At 40.8% G+C, this 20,824-nt stretch overlaps 1 protein-coding gene across 4 annotated transcripts in view; it reads right to left on the bottom strand.

Moving 5' to 3' along the window:
* Positions 1-590: 590 nt before the first annotated feature.
* CEP78 (centrosomal protein 78) overlaps positions 591-20,824 on the bottom strand; it is a 76,084-nt gene continuing 55,850 nt past the window's right edge. For all 4 annotated transcript variants that reach the window (XM_088464074.1, XM_088464076.1, XM_088464075.1 and 1 more), the window contains 4 exons: positions 19,781-19,858; positions 15,391-15,557; positions 2,651-2,798; positions 591-2,012 (listed from right to left, as the gene is read on the bottom strand). In XM_088464074.1, coding sequence (XP_088320200.1) covers positions 1,551-2,012; positions 2,651-2,798; positions 15,391-15,557; positions 19,781-19,858 — 855 coding nt within the window. In that variant the 3' untranslated portion in view covers positions 591-1,550. The remainder of the gene's footprint in view (positions 2,013-2,650; positions 2,799-15,390; positions 15,558-19,780; positions 19,859-20,824) is intronic.

Raw genomic sequence — 20,824 nt, 5'->3', positions numbered from 1 at the left:
CCGGCATTCTGCTGCCAATCTACTGCTTGTCGACATTACAAGTGTCAGGAATCAGACTGCATACCATTTTGGGCAGGACTCTAATTAAATGAAGAGCAGCTCATTTAAAAAAATAAAAAAGTGTTGCATTGAGCAGGGGATTCATAGAATGGAGCCCTACAAGGGCTGGACTCCATCACTGTCTGTGAACAACAGTGCATACTGTATAAAGGCACATGTATAATGCATCTTCTATGTGAAACAAAGCTCAAACGACCAGAATGGTAAAATAAGCAACACTAATAATTTATTTATTGCCCAGACAACACCTGTTTATGTAGGTGCTCTTTTTCAAATATATTATTATATAGCATAGGTTCCCAAACTCGATCCTCAAGGCACCCTAACAGTCCAGGTTTTAAGGATATCCAAGCTTGACCACAGGTGAATTAATTAGAACCTCAGTCAATTTGATCTAACCACCTGTGCTCAACCATGGATATCTCTAAAACCTGAAATGTTGGGGAGCCTTGAGGACCGCGTTTGGGAACCTCTGTCATATAGCATTCAAATGATATTGCATTTCGTAAAGTAAATGCTACAATCAGGAATACAAACCATAGAAAATTACTTTATTTAACAGCTTGATTAGAAAAATATAAAAAACAAACAAAATATAAAGAAATAACTTTACTCAATGCCCACCAATTGCAGACCCTCCAACTTGACCGATTCCACTATGTACAAAATGTTCTGCTCATGGATTTCCTTCTTAATTCATCAATTAACTAACTCAACACAAGTGACAAGTGAATCATTAATTAGATGGGAAGTCCAGAAGCAGAGCATTTTGTACCTGATGGAAGGGGTCATGTTGGAGGGTAGGCAATAGTATCAGGGACGTTAATGTATTCACAGTGTTACTGTATTTGACAAAAAAATTATACAAAGTGAAAGTTTAAATAACAAAAAAGTTAAATGATTTTGTTCAAAATGAGTCATAATTGGAATATAAAAACAGTCAAAGTTGCACAAATATTTAGGAAGAATGTGCTGGGAAACGAGTCTAACAGTTCCCTACTACACCTTAGATAAAGATGTTAATGTTTTGAAGTAAGGGGATAAAGTAGAAGAGCGAAGTTGTGTTGTACAAATGAATGGAATAATAATCCCCTGCCTGAAAATAATAAATAAAAAACAGACACTATAAACAAATCTCAATTAAAAATCCACTAAACCTAAACCTATGACTTCTGCATTTGTGAATGTTAACAGTATATCTGCAATTACAGAAGGTAATCAGATCTGGGGATATTGAGAAGCTTATGTAAAGCAGACCTCTGTCAGAAGTCCCATTGAAATACATTAAAAAGACAGGCTTTTTTCACCCAGCTTTGCCAATTGGCTCATAAAAGAGATAATAAATTGCACTTAGCTGCATAGCAAATACAAATAAAAACTAAAATATTTCATGTTCTCCCACTATATGAGCACTTTATATATAGAAGTGTAAATGTTTATAGAACTGTATTTTAGCTTTGCAGTTATTTATAAACGTTGATTGAAGTTCTCTAATTTGAACCACTGTGTTTGCTTCCTATAGACGGAAGGTTTTCTGGGATTTCTGATTCTAATACACTGGCATCAGAAAACAGTGAAGTTTTGTGACTAATCTCATCTCTTATGTCCTCGGGACACACTTTGTTGGTCTCTCTAGAGAGACATTTTTCTGAAGACTGCTTTTGATCCTTTCTGCTAGATGATTTTTTGGACTTTTTACTTGCGCTGCTTTTTTTACTTTGGCTGGAATCGGATGCTGAGCATTCTTTACCAGCTACTTTCTTGTCGAGGTGGTTGGATTTTAACCCATCTGCATCTATGGTATTTTGCTGTTCAGAAGCAATCCTATGTGCCTCTTCCTTTATAGAAAGATCAAACACACTTTCTTCTTTACTCTTCTGACTGGTGGCATAAAATTCATGATATGCTTCTGACAGACCAGTAAGGGCGCTTTCCTTATCCATGCTTTGAGTCTAAAAAATAAAACAAATTCAAGCACCAAGTAAAGTCTTAAAAAAGGGGAAAAAAAAAATCTGTTAATTATAATTAAGTTGTAGCACTATACTCTATATATTTTATTGTATTTCGTTTTATTTTATTGCTTTAGAAGGTATAATACACCATTATCATTAAAATGAGTAATTGTGTTGGTCAAATATTAATTATTAAAGTCGCAGAAATAGGTCTGCTTTATTACGGTGATCAGAAGAGAAACAGAGTAAGTTAAAAGTGTTTCAAACACATGGTTAAGAAAAGAAAAAAAATCCAAACACTATTTCATGCATGGAGGACTGTTAGGTTTTAGCGTGTACCTGTCTACAGTCTGCATAAGTTGCAAGAAAATAAAAAACAATACATTTCATATATATACACTCTATGCAAATAGCCACTCTTGAATTTCTTTCAGTATAAAAACACAATTGTCACTAACAAAACAAAAAGAAACTCAATGAGAATTATATTAAAAAATAATTATCAACCTAATATAGTAAAGCTTGTAAAACGTGCTTCTGTTTGGGAAGAGTAAGTTGATTTAAATAAGCTTTTCAAATAAAAATATAATAAAAAAAATCTAAAAAATTCCATTTGTTGTAAACAAGCTTCTAATTACCTGGTCAAGTAAGTAGTTTCTGTGGAGGTTGTGGATGGTATCAACTGAGGGCTGTTTAGATTTTCCAATTGTAGAAGACAGTTGTGGATCCCCTGGCAAGGCAAAGTCAGACTGGTCAATGCCTACCAAGCCAGCAAGTTGACCCAACCTGAAAATACAATAAACAAATTAACCCTAAAATGTATATGGTAATACTTTAATGATTAAGATTCATGAATACAAAATAATTGCTGAAATAAAAAATAAGTTTTAAGGAGAAAAATATGCTAACAAATTTTTCTTTGTCCTAATTAATTTTTAATTTTATTTTTATAAAACATAAGGGGAAGATAGTAAAGAAAAGAAAAAATAGGTAAGAAGGGAGTTGTTACATCTGAAGGGTAAAAATAAACATGAAAGCACAATTGATGTATCGTCAATAGCAGCAAAGCATCCGCTGCACACTGTTATTATGCATATATGTAAATATATATACTTCCTATAATAGTCTGTACTTATGTATCATGTTGTCAGTTTAATCTCCTTGTACGGTGCTACAGAACCCTTATGGCACTTTATAAAACATAATAAAAGATTCCATATAGTAAACGGTTTTGCTGAAATGAAAAGGTGTAACCTCCGTAGTGGGGGCTTGCTGAAGAATAGTAGCTCCCTCATCATCAGTGGTATAATTTGTGCCAGGAAAACCATTTGATCAGGGGATTCGAGCAGAGGAGGAATAAGTGTCAAAATGGAAGGGAACCGTAGAGGCTACTTTGGCAATTGAAAAGTACTTTTCCAATTTTGACCAATTGCAGCCTTAGTAGCAATTAAAATATTGTCCAAACATTGCAATCTTGTTTCTGTGCAGAGTGCAGATACGCATGGAGGCAGCCTGGGAAACCTATCAGCTGACTGTTTAGACGATATATCGCTCAAATCGTCCAGTGTGTATGTACTATGCGATGAACGATGCGCGCTCCCGCGGGTCGCTAATGATATCCCCAGTCATATGTACTTGCAGTCCAATCTGTGGATATAGTTAACGATGCCGTAAACCTCCCCCCTCCGCCATCGTTTGTCGTATGCACAACTGATGCTGGCGGTCCCGCCGCTGACGATATTGCTGGGTACACACATCGTCCAGTGTGTACCCAGCAGACAGATGGTATGCCATGCACTCCTCAGCCTTTAACCTGCTTTCCATTTTAATGTTATAACCATCAACTTATCATTGTCTAATGGATTATAAAGATTTGTGTCATACATATCAGTCACAGATTTGATCAGATTTTTAGCTTGCCTGCTATGCAATTTGTAAGCCACAATCTGCTTACACTATATTGCCAGAGATATACAACTTTTGCAGCAGCTTATTCAAGGCAGATTGCATCTGGGTAATAAACAATTTCTGCAAATCCAAAAATGTGGAGATAAGCTGAAAAAGGGAACAATAGAGGCTGTTTAAAGTAAGCAGCGTCACCAGCCACTCTTAAATAATCACACTGGAGGATAGAGAGAATCAAAGTTACACCACAACCTTACATAAGATAATACAGCACATAGCCAATGGAGCGAAGAGGGAGAGACCCGCATCAACTTCAGGCGTAAGGGGACGGTGTGGTGCAAGGTGCCCTGGGGCTAATGGAACAGGGGAACTCTCAGCAAGCACCAGAGCTGGCAGATGTAATAATGCAGGTAACAGCAATAGATTGACAAAAGTACCTGAATATCCGAAAAGTAACAGAAGCAAACATCCAGCAAGGTGCATCGGCCATTGAAGTCTATTTTACAAGGGAGAGAAAGCAGAATCTAAAGCTCACCTGTAGGAAGGGCACAGCCTACTCCACTATTCCCTCCCCTTTAGAATGTAAGCTCTTATGAGCAGGGCCCTCTACCCTCTTATGCTTCTCCTTACTTTATTTTCATCTACTTCTTACTACCCACTAGGGCAGCTAACACGTGGTTGCTTATGCTCTGTTGCTTATTTGGGTATTATGGTCACCAATGAATATTATCCTTGTCCTGCATTGTATTGTATTGTATGTCACTTTTTTGTTTATGTACTTTGTAAGGCGCTGCGGAACACTTGTTGCGCCATATAAATAAATAATAACAATAATAATACATTCTGAAGGGTAGCAGCTTTTAGAAGGAGCCAGCATCTCCTGCAGAATGGCACACAGCTCTCCGGCCATCAAGGGGGGTATAGTCCTGGGAGATTATGATCCCAGTAACAGGACCACACCGGTGTCAGTGCACAATTTTACAGTCCCAGAGACAGTTGGAAACTAGTGAGCTGCGACTGAGTTAGGAGTAATTACGGCCAGTGGTCAAGCAAAAAGGTCACTGAATGGCCGATGAAGCAGACATGTGGCTTGGTGAGTGCAGCAGAGGGAAGTCGTGGGTGGGATGCGCTCGCTTAATAGGCAGGATTGAAAAATCCCAAAAGAATAGTACACTGAGCAATAGGCAGTCTACAGGTGTTGGTAAGGTCACATATGGAACGCTGTACCGTAGATGATTAAGGCAACATCAGCAGAACCATGGAGCAGATCTCCAGCAGTCCTGAACAGAAGTAGGCTGAGTCGCCATGTTAGGGCAAGAATAATCCCAACAAACCTCTTACTACCTTTTTTTGTTAAAATGCAAAAAATTTAAAAATAGTGGTGTTTTCACTTTGCATGCCATTGAAAACTCGCTGAAACATAAATTATATTGATACAGTATTTACAAAACAAACTGTGAACAACTTTGCATTTAACCAACCATTACAAAAAAATGTTTATTTGTTTTAATAAAAATGTAACTAGACCAAAATTGGCGTAGTCTCCCAAAACATACATTGGGTAAATGTAGCTGTTCATGTGTATATGACTGATTAATAAGAAAATAATAAAAAAAATATATCACCTTACTTTAAGGTAACATTTAAAATATTTAGATTGTTTAAGGAGTAATATGCCTTCCTATTGTAAACCGTGTATAGTGTAATTTACTACCAACTGTGAAACGAATGTAGTTTCAATCCCGGCTGTCGGGATGCCTGCGCTCAGAATGCCGGCACCAGAATCCAGACAGTCAGAAACCTGACGCCAGCAGCTCGACGGTAAGTTTGGGGGTGGTTAGAGTTAGGCACTAAGGGAAGGTTTAGGCTGCAAGGCGGGGGTGGGGGTTTAGGGTTAGGGTGGGGGCAGGGGAGTGTTGGAGGGAGGGTTAGGATACTGACAGGTGTCGGTATCCTAATGCTGTTGGGATGCCGGCGTTGGGATTCTAACCACCGGAATTCCAAAGCGCTGGCATCCCGTACCCAAACCTGTGAAATAGTGATACCAGAAATCAATCCTGACTATAATATACAGTATGCCCAGAATAGAACAATATAATACACTAGTGACATAAATTTATGGAAAACATCTCATTAAATATACTGCTATATTTGGTGGTGTTGTTACTCCTAGAAAATGCTACATTTGGCAAGTAGTAGTCAAATGTGTATCAGATGACTCATTGAGAATGTGTTTTGTTCTGGAATGGAGAAATGGTCAATGAAGGTAAATCAACTTGTTTCAGATTTAAATTGTGTATTATATTTATTAATGTGCCCTGTACAATAAAATGTGTCATGGGACCCATAAGTGATGCCAAATATCCTTAAATTTTATAGTACATTATTCCCTTTAGTTATTATATAATAGAAGCACAAAATGGTAGGACAAAACATTTTTTACACGACATGAAGCTGTAAGGGTACAGAGTCTCCGATATCCAAAATGCTTGGGACCAGGGGTATTTTGGATAACGGAATATTCCGTATTTTGGAATATTTGCATATCATAATGAAATAACTTGGGAATGGGACCCAAATATACACACAGAATGCATTTATGTGTCATATACACCCTATACACACAGCCTGAAGGTCATTTTATACAATATTTTTAATAAATTTGTACCTTATACAAAGTTTGTTTACATTGAACCATCAAAAATCAAAGGTTTCATTATCTCAGTCATGCCAAAAAAATTCTGTATTTTGGAATATTTGGATATGGGAGACTCAACCTGTATATGTAATATACTTATATTATATTATAATAGTAATATGTACAATTTGGCACAGATAAAAGTAACCTGACTTTTGTCCATGGAATAGACGAATATATGATGCAGAATAACTGAAGCAAGGTGAATGCTGAAGAAATAGTAAAGGGGTCTTATATTAGTGGCAATGACAGTGAAGTGTTTCAGGCTGGATGTTTGATGTGTAGGTTCATGGATAAAAAAAAACTGTGTGGTGATATAAAAAACGAGGAGAGAGAGAACACAGTAAAATGTACATGGTCTGATTTAATGGAATATTCAATAGTCATCTACAAAATGGGAGACAGCGTCTAATGTTAGGGTATTTATTGGTTTGTATAGCAGTTTAAGTGCCGAATTCAATTACAGTAGGTGCGAAATCGGCCAATTATCGCACCCGCGATAATTAGACAGTGGATAAAAGGCGAAAAGTTTTCACCATCTCAGACCAGGTAAAATAAAAAGCAAAATCCGTATTTTTGTCAAAAAATGTGGGAATTTCTTTCACAAACCTTTGGACACCCCCCTAATGATAACTGACTCTAAAAATTTTTTGCATAATTTCACTAAAAACGACTGGTCAAATTTTTCCTGAAAAAACCCCCCACAAAAACTGAAAATGGGTTTAACGTATTGAGGCTGGTATTTCGGGGGGCGATATGGATGCGTCAAGTGTTTTAAACATTACACAAGGTTGCAGCAGGCGCTTTAACGGTTTATAAAAGTGAACTTTTACAACACGAAAATATACTTGCACCCATTTTAACATACCCCGAATTTACATGGAACAGTAATTTCCTGGGGAAAAAAAGCAGCTATAATTCTTTAAAATTTTTTCATATACGCAAATTACTGCCAACTGATGCAATTTAAGTAGCCTAAATACTTATATTACGACCAATAATAAATTATTTTCCGATGTAAGAAAGCTATTTTTTGGGGTACAGACGCAATTTTCTGCTTGTCCTGACGTTTACGCCTATTTTTTGGCAAAAATCTGGTATTTTCGCCTGTTTTTTGGTAAAAATCAGGCGATTTCTCCAGAATGCTCCTCGAACAAATTCTGGACAAATTGGGACAGATGACACGGTGATTTATCCTGTTGGAATATTCCATTGTTGTGGTGTTATATTAAGTCCAAGAAGGGCTGCAAGTGGTCATTAACTAATGCAACGTAGCAGTTACTAGTCAAGGATGTGTTCTGGTGGAGGAGTGGAGCGAACCCCTGCCACGTGAACATACCCCATACCATTATGGAACCACCACCAGCTTGCACAGTGCCTTGTTAACAACTGGGGTCCATGGCCTCGTGGTCTGCGCCACACCCGATCTCTACCATCAGCCCAAAACAACTGGAATCATGACTCATCGGACCAAGCCACATTTTGCCAGTCCTCCGGTGATAAATTAGCGACGCCAAGAGCCCAGGTGATGCGCTTTGTCTGGTGTTTTAGTGTTAACAGGGACACTCCGGTGGGTCTTCTGCTCCCATATACCACGGAAACTAAAGAACGCTACACTGACTGCTGGATATGCGTCTGGTACCTCCTGCAGTGAATGTGGATGTGATTTGAGCCAGTGTCACTTGTCTGTTACCACGGACAATTCTGGCCAGAAACCACTGATCACGATCATAATGCACTCATGGTTGGCCACTGCCCTATCCACTGTGGGTGGTAATGCCTTCCATAAGGTATTTCCGATACACGCGTTGACTCCGGAGATCAAAAAATGTTGAATGTTCACACAACTTCGGAAATGGAATGTCCCATCCGTCAGGCACCCACTATCATGCCTTGTTCGAACTCTAATAATTCACGTCGACTTGCCATAAGCAACCTAGCTGGTGTTCAAACTGAATCACAAGATGTAAAATTACAGTTGATGCAGAGCTGGGTATTTCCAAGAGGTCACACTACGGTGGCGCCACCAACCATTAGCTCTACATACTGCTATCCCATTACTTATGGCACTTCATTGTATATGAAGTTTTAGGAAAATATATATAGTGCTGGACACAGTGTAAATATATGTTACCAACTATGGCCTGAGGCTTCATTCATCGAGGCCCTGTCGCGGGAGCGGCAGCAGCGCGTTCACCCACCACTTACACCAATGTCACTGTGTGACCTGTGCATAGACTTTTATGTAGCCTATCCTATGCCTACCGGCCGCACGCATGTTGCCACACCTATCTCCTGCATTAATGAAGTCAATACATTTTGTTTGGTTATTGTTCAGCTTTAACTTGACGGATCAAGATGAAACAAAGGCCCTGATTCAGAGCCTGACGCTCTGACCAGAGCGCTCGCTCTGAATCAGGGCCCACCTCCATAATTATGGAGCGTCCTCCTGGACGCTCGTATAGCTGTGGGTCACCACCCACAGCATATACGAGCGTGCAGGTTGATGGTCGCGATGGTCTTGACCATCGCCACTGCGAGCCGAAGCCTGCGGTTGAGTTTCTCAACCGCAAGGCCCGGAGTGATTTTGGCTCTATCAGAGCCAAAATCACTCCCACTGACATCACTAGTGATGTTAGTGGGGCCGGCTTCTGATGGTAGGCGTTCCCTTGGGAACGCCTCCGTCTGGCAGGCACGCCTACCAAAGGGGGCGTGCTGTCAATCAATATCGACAGCACGCCCCCTTTGATCAGACACAACGAGCGAAGGAAAGTCCTTCGCTCGTCGCGTCTCGCGCATGCGCACCATCGACCCACTTGCGAGCGGACAGCCGCTCGCGAGTGGGTCTGAATCAAGCCCAAAGTGCAGGTTATTTCTAGGAGTTTCCACAACAAAATGATGCAGTTTTCATGAAAATCGGTTCAGTAGTTTTTGCGCCAACTCGGAACGAATAGAATTTATAATAATACCCTTGTGGGAGATGGTTCAAAGTTATAGGTATGAATTTTCACACCAGAGCCTGATGTAGGTTATAGAATAGAGGGAATTGATTTATAACAATATATAAAGCACAAACAATTTGTTCCAGGTGTAGTAAGTTCCCGACATGTATAAAGAATATAGGTCAATAATCTGCTCCTAGAGCTAATGTAAGATCTTGTGTATGAAAATCAGACAAATTATGTAATTTGTAATAGATCCAGTCCACAAATACATGTAATACATTGCTTTGTAATGATATATCAAACTGATTGTAATATATTTATTGAATCTAGTTTTTCTTTATGTATCGGAGTTAAAGGATCAGGTTTACAGTCTATTTTTATACTCTATGGATATTTGCCAATGTTCTGTAAAAGATCATATATTGATAACACTTAACAAAAGACATCAAACATTAATTTGAACAGATTATATGGATATACACTGTAATTTGGCCACAAGGACTACTATCCAGTAAAGTTAATGAACACCATAATTATACGGAGTGCAAAACAATCCAGTCACTTCCCATTTAGGTAAGCTAAGCATTAATTGCCAGAGTGCTAGGCAGCAAACAAATACAAAGTCCATTTCTAATTATCAATATTTCCAATTCCATTTCAAAAACCTTCTTAAATATATTCAATAATATTTTCTAATGATCTTATAATTTAAGATGTGTATGCATTTTAAACATAAGAAAAACAACTGTATGATATAAATTATAAGCACACATACATATGCCACTCCTTTCCTTTTACAAATGAGCAGATTACTACAACATAATCAGCAGTATGTTCTCCTGTGAATAAAGGCTAGTGTTACCTACTGTAACAAGAATAAACACACAGAAATCATTTCAACCATCTGTTAATTATTATGCTCAATTTTAGAAACTGTTAACAGAGGTTGCATAGCCACTGTACAATTAAATGCAAAACAAAGTGCATGGATTAGAAGTAAGTGGTTAAAGTAGATCTAGTACCAAACTGGGGCATCAATAAAGGATATGAGACTATCATTGAAAATATATTATCCTATCAAATATAAGCAGTGACTGTAATGTGGAATATAGGAGCATTTAAGCAGGATTTCCTTTCACATTAGTATTCTATAATGGTTCAGTAAACATGTATGTGTGGAGGCAGGTGCATGCAGAAGTTCTAGCGATGGAGGGGTATGCGTAGGAGGAGATCTAGAAAAAGGGCGGATGGGGGGCAAGATCTTACTTTCTGGATGCCGGGCTTCAAGTTCCGAATGTTCAAATTCCATTACCACCTATGTTGGAGGGCTATTCTACCTATCTACTACCCTTTTAGTAAAATCATTTTTCCACATATCTCCACTAAAGCCTCTACCTATGTATACTTCTCTTCCTCTGCAGACATTTGTCCCGCGGTACCTAATTAAAACCCTTAATAGATTTGAAAACTTTTATTTTATATACTATTATATACAGTATAACATTTCTCTATTCCAAGCTATACATACATAACGAGGTCCTTTAAATTTTGGTATGCAGACCACTCACCATTCTAGTAGCCCTATTTTTCAATCTCTCATTCATGTCTTTCTGGAGCGATGGCATTCAGAACTAAACACAATATTCACTAATATATGTATGGTGCGACATGTGCCATGGCACAGGGCACCGCAGGAGAGAGGGCGCTGTACGGGCCTGTCAATTTTTTTGTTTATAATCATTCTCACTTGTAGCTTTCTCTTTTTTTATCCCCGGCATCTCCTGGTTGCCGCTATCTACCCACTCCATGTGGCCACCCACCTGCCTAAGCACCTTCAATCAATATTTAACCCCCACAGCTATCTGCTCCACAATTTCTGATGGCAACCCAAAACACAGCCACAGATTCCAGACCCACGAGTTCACCCGCCAGAGCAGGGTACATACACGGATCTCCCCGCCGCTGATATTTGCTGCATATTAGAGATTAATGGTTTGGATTCTGTGGAATCCGAACTGCTCCGAACACAGGGGATCAGAGTCCACCCGAGCCGCTGCTCGGGTGTTCCCGCCTGACTCGGATCCCACTTCGAGGCCGAACGTCATCCTCCCGATGTCGCATTTGGTTTCTATATAAGGTGCCACGACCGGGACTCGGCGCTATTTCACTTGCACGCTGCGCACTGCTCATTAAAGTGGCTGTCTCCAGACTTACAAGTGGCTGTGCTGGTAAAGTCACTGTAGGGGGCACACTGCACGCTGATGTATGCTGCGCTATACTCTGCTGATTAAAGTGGCTGTGTGTACAAAGCATGCTGATTAATGCTGCGCTGTGCTCATGCCCGTCTGCTTTAGTGTAAAAAAAAGAGAAAGTAAAATAATATTTTTTAAGTGTACCCCACTGTGTATAAAAGCACCGTAACTCCTTGGTCCGTAGCCCACTGTGTTTACAATTATAGTGACTCCTTAGGCCGTAGTCCACTGTGTATACAAGCACTGCGACTCCTTAGGTCGTAGCCCACTGTGTATACAAGCACTGTGACTCTGCAGGCCGTAACTCACTGGGTGGGTGGGAGAGCCCAAGGACAATTCCATCTTGCACTACCTTTTATTTCTGCCACTGCTGTGTGGCAATGTGTCATAGATGTGCTTTAAACTGTGGTGTCTGTGCCGCTGCTCTGTCGCTTAGTAACCAGCCAGCTCACTGCAGCCTTTGGCCAATAATGGTGAAAACAATATCGTGAGCTGTGAGGTGGTCTAAATTGACGATAAATGACTGGAAATTAATGTTATTGAGGTTAATAATACTCTAGGAACAAAAAAAAGCCCAAATTATGTAATTTTAGATTTTTTTTTGTCAATTTTCGTAAAAAAAATCCCAATCCAAATCTAAAACCAGTCACGGGGGTTTGGCAAGTCCAGATCCAAATCCGGACAACGAATCAGAGCCAAATCCAGCAAAAATTATCCGGTGCACATCTCTACTGCACATATACTATATCTAGCGCTCTTTCAATATCGCTGATCTACACTCCCGGCTCCACGCTTGTACACGGCTGTGCTGATGGACACATCCTGCTGCAGGTGCAGCCTCACCAGCGCTCTCCTACATTTAGAGCTAGTGAATTATACCGCATAATTATTGGGTATCATCACTGCAGCCATTGGATTCACACTGGCAGTAACACCTGGATAACAGTCGTACAGCGGGATTGGTACCCCTTCACAGATTTGTCATGGCCCTTACTCATGAGGCCATGCCCCTTTATCAGGCGCGTGGCTTATGCCCCTATTTGAAAACTGGGGGGGTGCCAATGCTCTTTCTGGCCCAGGGCACCAAAAAGTCTAGTTACAGCTCTGATAATTAGCATCTACACCTTTCTCTTTCTGCATCCTTAGCATCCATCTAGCTCTTTCCTTTGCTATCAACCTTTAAGTCACTCAAAAGAAACTCCTAGATGTAGTCTCAGTAGGTACCACCTGTTAATACGGTTAATAGTACTATATTACGGAATTGTATTTCCGAGAACCAAGTGCTGCTTAGGTTCTTGTAAGTTGCTACACTTGAGAAAGTCTGCTACTCTCTTTCTTACAGCAGAGTCTTCATTAATAATTTCTCCACTACTGATGCCACAGTCACTGGCCTGTAGCAACCTCTTCTTAATACTTTTATGAAGCTACACTACACTGATTAGATTTTGTCCAGACTTCTGGGACAACTCCTGTTAATAACATTAAATAAATTCAGAAACAGTATAACAAACACCAGTTTAAAAATATTCAGTATTACTTGATTACATTTAGTCATAGTTTTGTCAGAATCCTCTCAACTGTAGTCTATCGTCTTTGGTATAAATATTCCTTTCTGCTACGTGACGGAGGTACTCTACTGCAAAAACACATATGACTATTTTTTGTGTGCAAACACAGATAACATATTTCCTGTATTCCACATAATGCAATATCAGTGAAACGGTATCCGGTCTAAAGATCTACAGTAAAAAGGTAGACAATGTCTTGATAGACACCAGATGTTAGGCAGGCAATAGGTCGACACAGTAAAGGTTGACATGTAAGAAGGTGCCAGGTACAAATGATCAACAGGGTCAAAAGGCAGACATGAAAATGGTAGACATGATTTTTTTGTTTTTTTAGGATTAGGCACTTACCGGATGGTTAGGGTTAAACACTAGAAGGGACGTTAGGGTCAGGCACCTACCCAGACAGTTTTGGTTAGGTACCAGGAAGGAGGGTTAGAAAAAAAAAATATGTGTCGCCCATTTTCATGTCGACCTTTTCACCCCGTCGACCATTTGTTCCTGTCGACCTATTGCCTGTCTAACATCTGGTGTCTATCTAGACATTGTCTACCTTTTTACTGTAGATTTTTCAATTCATAGCCCAGTAAACTATGGTGAAACTGAATCGTTGAGGATACAGAGATGCTTTTAAGACTTTTGCACATTAAGTATTTTATGCTCCTCCCTGTTGTACATCCCCATCCTGTAGGGAACTTTGTTTGCTAGAGGGTCACAAACTCAAATTGAAAATATTAATTTCAAATCAATACGAACATCTGTTGCCTCCCCTTTTAAAATAACAAATTACAGTAGGTTGTCTTGCTGCAGACAGATTACAAATACCAATGTAATAATAATGCAAATAATCATAGCAGTCACATTACAATAGTAATTATTTCAGTCAGAGGGACTCTGACAGAGGGCCAAACAGAAGTAGCCACCGATAATTAGTTTGTATTTTTCACCAATAGTTGAGCATGGTATGCAAGAGATCTATCTCCTGACATGCACATACGAATATTCTTGGAATGCAATTTGCACGAACACTTCCAGACTGTACTTTGCCTACGCTTACAGATCACCTCCAACCCCCATTCTCCTTCTGCAAACAAAAGGGGAAACAGACTAGGACGGCAGATAAAAACCACTTGGCCTATCTAGTCTGCCCTTCTTTTTTTTTTAACCTGTTGGTAACCTCAACCCAATTTGATCCTTAGTACATTGTAAGGATATTCTTGTGCCTATCCCAAGCATGTTTAAATTGCTCTACTTAGCCTCTACCACCTCTGATGGGAGGCTATTCCACTTATCCACTACCCTTTCTGTGATGTCATTTTCCCCTGAACCTCCCTCTCTCCAGTCTCAGTGCATGTCCTTATGTTCTACTACTTCTCTTCCTCTGAAGAATGTCTCCCTCCTGTACCATGGTAAAACCCTTGATATATTTAAAACTTCCTATCATGTCCTACTTTTCCCTTCTCTGCTCCAATCTATACATATGAAGAGCTTTCAGCCTATCCTTGTAAGTCTTGTTTTGTAGGCCATTCACCATTTTAGTTGCCCTTCTTTGTACAGTCTATAATAATATCCTTCTGGAGATATGGCCTCCAGAACTGAACACAGTATTCTAGATGAGGCTGTACCAATGACCTATACAGTGGCATTATTTCTTTATTCCTGCTACTGCTTCCTCTCCCTCTGCTACCAAGAATCTACCTTGCCTTTCTCATTGCTTTGTTACATTGCTTCCCTGCCTTCAAGTCACCTGAAAGTCCCTTTACTTCTCAGTAGTTTCCATTATAGTACACTTGATGCTAACTTCAGCCTTTGGGTTTCTGAAACCCAAGTGCATGGTTTTGCAATGCACCTCAGGCTCCATAAGGATGGATGCATAAGAAATTTTGTTGCATGTGCGCATTATAAAAATATGCAATTTGCAGGGAAAAAAAGTGTAAATTATATTCACGTCCAACTCTACATGGCAACTTATGCTACAATATCTTAAACATTTAAACAATTATTTACATTTACCCTGCATCTTTCAAAAGATCCAGGAAAGCGTGGAATTTACTGAAGGATTTTTCAATGCTGTCAAGAACGCCTTCATCCTCCAATAGTGCAGAAGTTACTGTTCGTGTTTCAAGTGCCTCAGAAAGGGACTGATTGATTTGCCTTAGGTGAGCATTTTCAACTTGCAGCTAAAATACAGTGAGAGTTTGCAAAAAAATGAATGTGAAATATTTATGAAGAGTTTTAGAAATAAAGTTTCGCATTTTTTTTCATTTATTTTATTTACATTTTATATTGTCAAAATACACTCAAACCCTTTTCCTACATAGGAACTCTATATAGATGAAGATGACCTAACCATAGCCATAACAAGGGCTCCGAGCGTTCCGTACCGACACCCGGAACTGCAGCAGTACGACGTTACGGGCAGCTGTAAATGTTGCAGGGCGCCTGCCTGTAGCGTCCAAAGGACGCTTCAGGCAGCACTGCCACAGCGATACTGGCTGTAGGGTTGAATTTAAGGGGCTCGCATAGATTTTGAACCAATTTGCACCAAAAAAGCAGGCAAAAAATACACTGCTTGCAGAGCCCTGCACAGGTAGCATATGCACAAGTTTTATACCAGAGAGAACAGTAGAATGTGCACCAGAGAGACACCAATAGGAAAAAAAAGTAGTACATGCACTTTGTTTACGCCAGAAGATTTGGTTTGTCAGTACTAAATTACAACATTTCAATACACAATGTGTAGTGTGCTGCTCAAAGAAAGACGAATGGGGCAAAAAAATGAAATTGTCAGGAAATTCCTTTTCATCCTATAACCTTCTAAGCAGAGGATTTTGGACCAACTGTTGGAGCACTTTACAGAGAGAAGAATGTTAACATTTCAGCAGACGTAGTTGGAACCCATTCCTTCATTTTTGAAATGGCGTGGTGCTGTCCCTGCTATGCTTTGCTTGGCATACTGATTGGTTTCCACCATTATTAGCTGTACCAATTGGTTGTCAAAAAATTTGCCAAAAGTCACAAGTGTTTTGCCCGTTTTTTAGGCGAAAGGTCACAGTTTTGCATATCTAATTCGCTAAATTAGCGCACATCAGCTACGCCAGTTTCTTTCTAAGAAGACATACCCTTAAACATATCTTCTCCCTCATAGGAACAGAGATCGCTTCCAGAGCATATATCACTAATGAATGACATTGGGAGTGACAAACTAAAAAGAAATGAATTGATATATGAAGTATATTCTAATACCACTAAAAGTATAACAAGTGTGTTATAATTTTTTTTTTTGCTACTTGTAACTGTGGTATTTTGTAGAATAGTTCTTTTTCACAGTCTCCAGGGATAAGACACAATCGTTTTTAACATCATGGATTTTGCATCAGAGGTAAAGAACCCACCAGTGACATGCCTCCAGTCCTGACAGCTACATATGCATCTTTATTGTGATCTACATTAAATGCATTTATGTGAACTCCCCCCAGTACCCTACCAATGATTGCACACCCTTTTATCATCCACTGTAGGTGCAGTCCCCTTTTTTTTATTCCAAGGAAAGCAGTCAGGTTGATAGGAAAAAACAACACTGCAACTCTCTCTTTAATCCATGCCCTTCATTAGTCACAATTGTGCATTTGAATGTTTTTATGACTCCGATATTTGCACTGATAAAATGCACTTTTGCTTTAAGTGAAACTGGAATGGGATAAAGGGGGATGTAGTTTAAATCCTGGCTGTCGGGATGCCGATGCTAAGAGTGCCGGAATCCCAAAACCAGTCAGAATCCAAACGCCAGCATCCTGACTGCTGCCATTCCGACAGTAAGTAGTGGGGTTAGAGGGAGCGTTATGGTTAGGGGGAGGCAATCGGGAAGCCGACTGCCTAAATACTGGCAGCCGGCTTCCCGACTGTCTTATCCCGGCAAGGATGAAATGCCCGGCGTGTAGATGTAGACGCCCGCATGTCCCCGACGCCCGGCATCACGATCGTAGTGATGCCGGGCGCCGCGAGCGGACAGCCGCGGGGGAGAGGGTTAGGTTTAGGGCTCCCGGGGGGGACTTAGGGTTAGGCACCCCCCCGGGAGGTTTAGGGTTAGGCTAGGGGGAGGGAGGGTTAGGGTTAGGCACCCCTGGGGGGGACTTAGGGATAGGCACCCCCCCGGGGGACTTAGGTTTAGGTAGCGGGGAGGGGGGATTAGGGTTAGGCACTTGGGGGGGAAATTAGGGTTAGGCACCCCTAAGGAGGGTTAAGGGGGTTAGGTTAGTGGGTTAGTGGATACTTACCTATCCACGACCGGCGGTATTTCATACCAATTCCTGGTTAGGCACTAGGGCAACTAGGGTTAGGTTTAGGCTGCGAGGAGGGAGGTTTATGTTTAGGGGTAGGATACTTACCGACAAGTAAGGGTCGGGATGCCGGCGTTTGGATTCTTACCACCGGGATCCTCAGCGCCGGCATCACATTCTCAACCCGATAAAGGTATCCCATTAAAAGAATAGGATAAATATTAATGGCAGCAAAAGACAACCGATCATCCAGTATGAGGAAAGAGCCTCTGGGCCACCCGTTACTCTGGGAAAGCAACGCCACCATCCCCTCTAAAAAAAAAAGTTAGACCTCCACCCCAACAAAAGGGGTTCTAAATTTCTCATCCCAATTTTCATGTTTACAGTATCAAGGAACAGCCTATCATCAGAAGGAGCAATCTTTTGTGCTGCAGTATAGGGGGTAAATTTACTAAGACTCGAGTTTGGTTGAGATTGCAATCTCAGGTGAGTTTAGGCATGTTTTTCATCTCGCAAATGTACTACAGATAAACTGGGGTGAGTTTGGGAGAGATTTCTCTCTTTTCACTGGTAAAACTCGGGTGAGATCGCAAACTCGAATCTTCTCACCATCGGGCAAACTCGGAAGTACTTTTCATGAAAAAGATACTACCAAGTATCGAGATTACAATCTCGGGAGAGATTGTACCAAACTCGCTGATAAATTTAATTTTCAAACACTCCACCTCCTGAGCTGCGAGTTTGGCAGAAACATACACAGATGAGTGTTATTTGTGTATGTTTCTGCCTGTATACCTAATCTAAAGTATTTATTTTTAATAAAAAAAATGACGTAGGGTCCCCCACCAAAAGACTTAGCCAGTCCTGGTTCCTAAAATGACAGGGGAAAAAATAATGAGTAGGGTTCCCCCGTAATTTAGGAACCAGCAGGGCCAGTCCAGATTTTAAATATAGGGGAGGGGGGCCCTATATTTAAAACCAGCACCAGACCCAAGTTGACCAGGGTGTAATGCCACAACAAGGAGACCCCATCACTGGGTCTCCACGGCCAAAGCAGTAACACCCCAAGCCGGTCAGCCCAAGCCAGGGATCTCAAGGGAGGCCACCCCTCTTCTGAAACCCCAGGCTTAGTCTGAAGCCCGGGGCTCTTCCCCGCACCCCTGGACTGTGGGTACGGGGGTAATAATGGTCATAATAGTTCTAAACAATTGTATTTTACAGTGGAACTACAGGTACCAGCATGCCTAGCCCTTTGGCACTTGTGGAACTACAAGTGCCAGCAGGCGGCTGGCACACGTACCCCTACTGTAAAATAAATAGTTAAATAACCACAGTACACACACCGTATACAGTATAACTTTAATACATACACCTACCTCACACATACTTACCTGCTGCCAGCTGTTCACGTCCACTTCTCCATGTAGAATCCAATGTGAGTACCCGGAATAAAGATCCCATGCTCATTATCATCCTGGCGCCGCTCTCCGTAGCATACCCGTACTTGGCAAAATAACAAAACGAGTGACCCGATCCAAGTCGGACAGGTTTAAGTATATGTTGCCACATATACTTACACTACGCACAATGACAGATGATTGCTATCATCTGTATTTCCCACGGACCGCTAGCCAATCAGAGGCCGCTTTAAATGTAGCGGCCGCTCACTGGCTGGTTGCAAGTGGGTCCCAGCCAATGTGCGGCCGCTACATGTAAAGTGGCCGCTGATTGGCTGGCGGGTCCGGCTTCTGACCGTTAACACGTGGTGTGTCCCGTCAGAAGCTGGCTAGCTGTCTATCTGATCGGGGTCTACCCCGATTAGCAAAACCTGCTAAATCGGGGGAGATAGCTCGATCTGCTTCACCATCGGCCAACTCACTTTCAGCTAAACTCGCTTCTTAGTAAATGTGAGAGTTTAAAAACGGGAAACTCGCCCGAGTTTTGGCGATGCAAAGAGAGTTAAAAAATAAAAATAAAAAACCACCACACTCGATCAAACTCGAATCTTTGTAAATTTACCCTTAGGTCTGTGCAATTTTTGTACAAGCTCTGGGGATGCATTTTTTCCCCATTTGCAAACTACCCTTACTGTGTCCATGGGGATAAATGCACTAATAGATTACCTTCATTATCCTGGTATCGTATCTTGATCTAATTTTCCTTTCATCCTCCAAATTTAGTTGGCATTCCTCCAACGCAACCTGTCAACAAGAGCCATTAAATTGTGCACAGGTGATTCTCTTACAGCAAAGTAAAGATATTAGCAATGCTCATGTAAATGTTATACCCACTTAATATTAACGGTCAGACACAATTCTTGAAGGGAATTGTTCAGATGTCTAAGTCTTACGATTAGCTACTATATCAAAACTGTGTCAAACTTGAATGATTTAAGAATTATCGCTAGGTTGAATGGCAGTAATAATTACACATATGAAGATTAAAATTAATGAATATGTCATTACACAGTACAGGAAAAGGACTGCTAGTGACAATTATTAAACGGACTGTAAACGCATGTAAATCCGACTGATACTAGTATCTATTGTTTGTAGAGTTACCATATACATTGGTATTTGTACTTTACAAGTTTGTAGGTAGCCTAATACAGATCAAGTAATGGTCCTTAGACCAAATGTATGTAAACAGCCCATACTGTATTTATTTCATGAAACTTGTGCAACAATTGCATTAAATGTTTGTTCACTAAGGACCAGAGTCAGAGGTGCACGCTAACTGCCGCAATGCCGATGTTCAAGTAATTGAGCGATTATTTGTTACTGCGTGTCCACAAAATCTGGAAACCCATACCATACATGTGTTACCCTGGGTGTACGCACAAATGCGCTGCTGCATACGGGGTCGCTCGTATCAACACTGGCGAGGGAAAACCACGGGTGTTCCTCAGTGGTGACTGGGCGGTGGCTTGAAGAGAACGCCAAAAAAATGGCTGCGATGGCGTGTTATAGGAGTGTCGTGGGCATATCAGGGAAAGCTGCTGCGTTCTGAGACACAGTGCCGCCGCCACAGAGACCATTTCAGACGGAGGCATTGCACCTGCCATAGGGCTGGTGCAAGTGTCGATGGTTGACCATTTAAAACCACTGCATTAAAAGTAGGTGTTTCAGAGCTAGCACATTCCGGAACACACTGGTACACAAGAGGTA

Source organism: Taudactylus pleione, unplaced genomic scaffold (genome assembly GCF_031769625.1).
Source record: "Taudactylus pleione unplaced genomic scaffold, aTauple2 ptg001573l, whole genome shotgun sequence".
NCBI lineage: Eukaryota > Metazoa > Chordata > Amphibia > Anura > Myobatrachidae > Taudactylus > Taudactylus pleione.
This window is presented reverse-complemented; position numbering and strand designations above follow the sequence as displayed.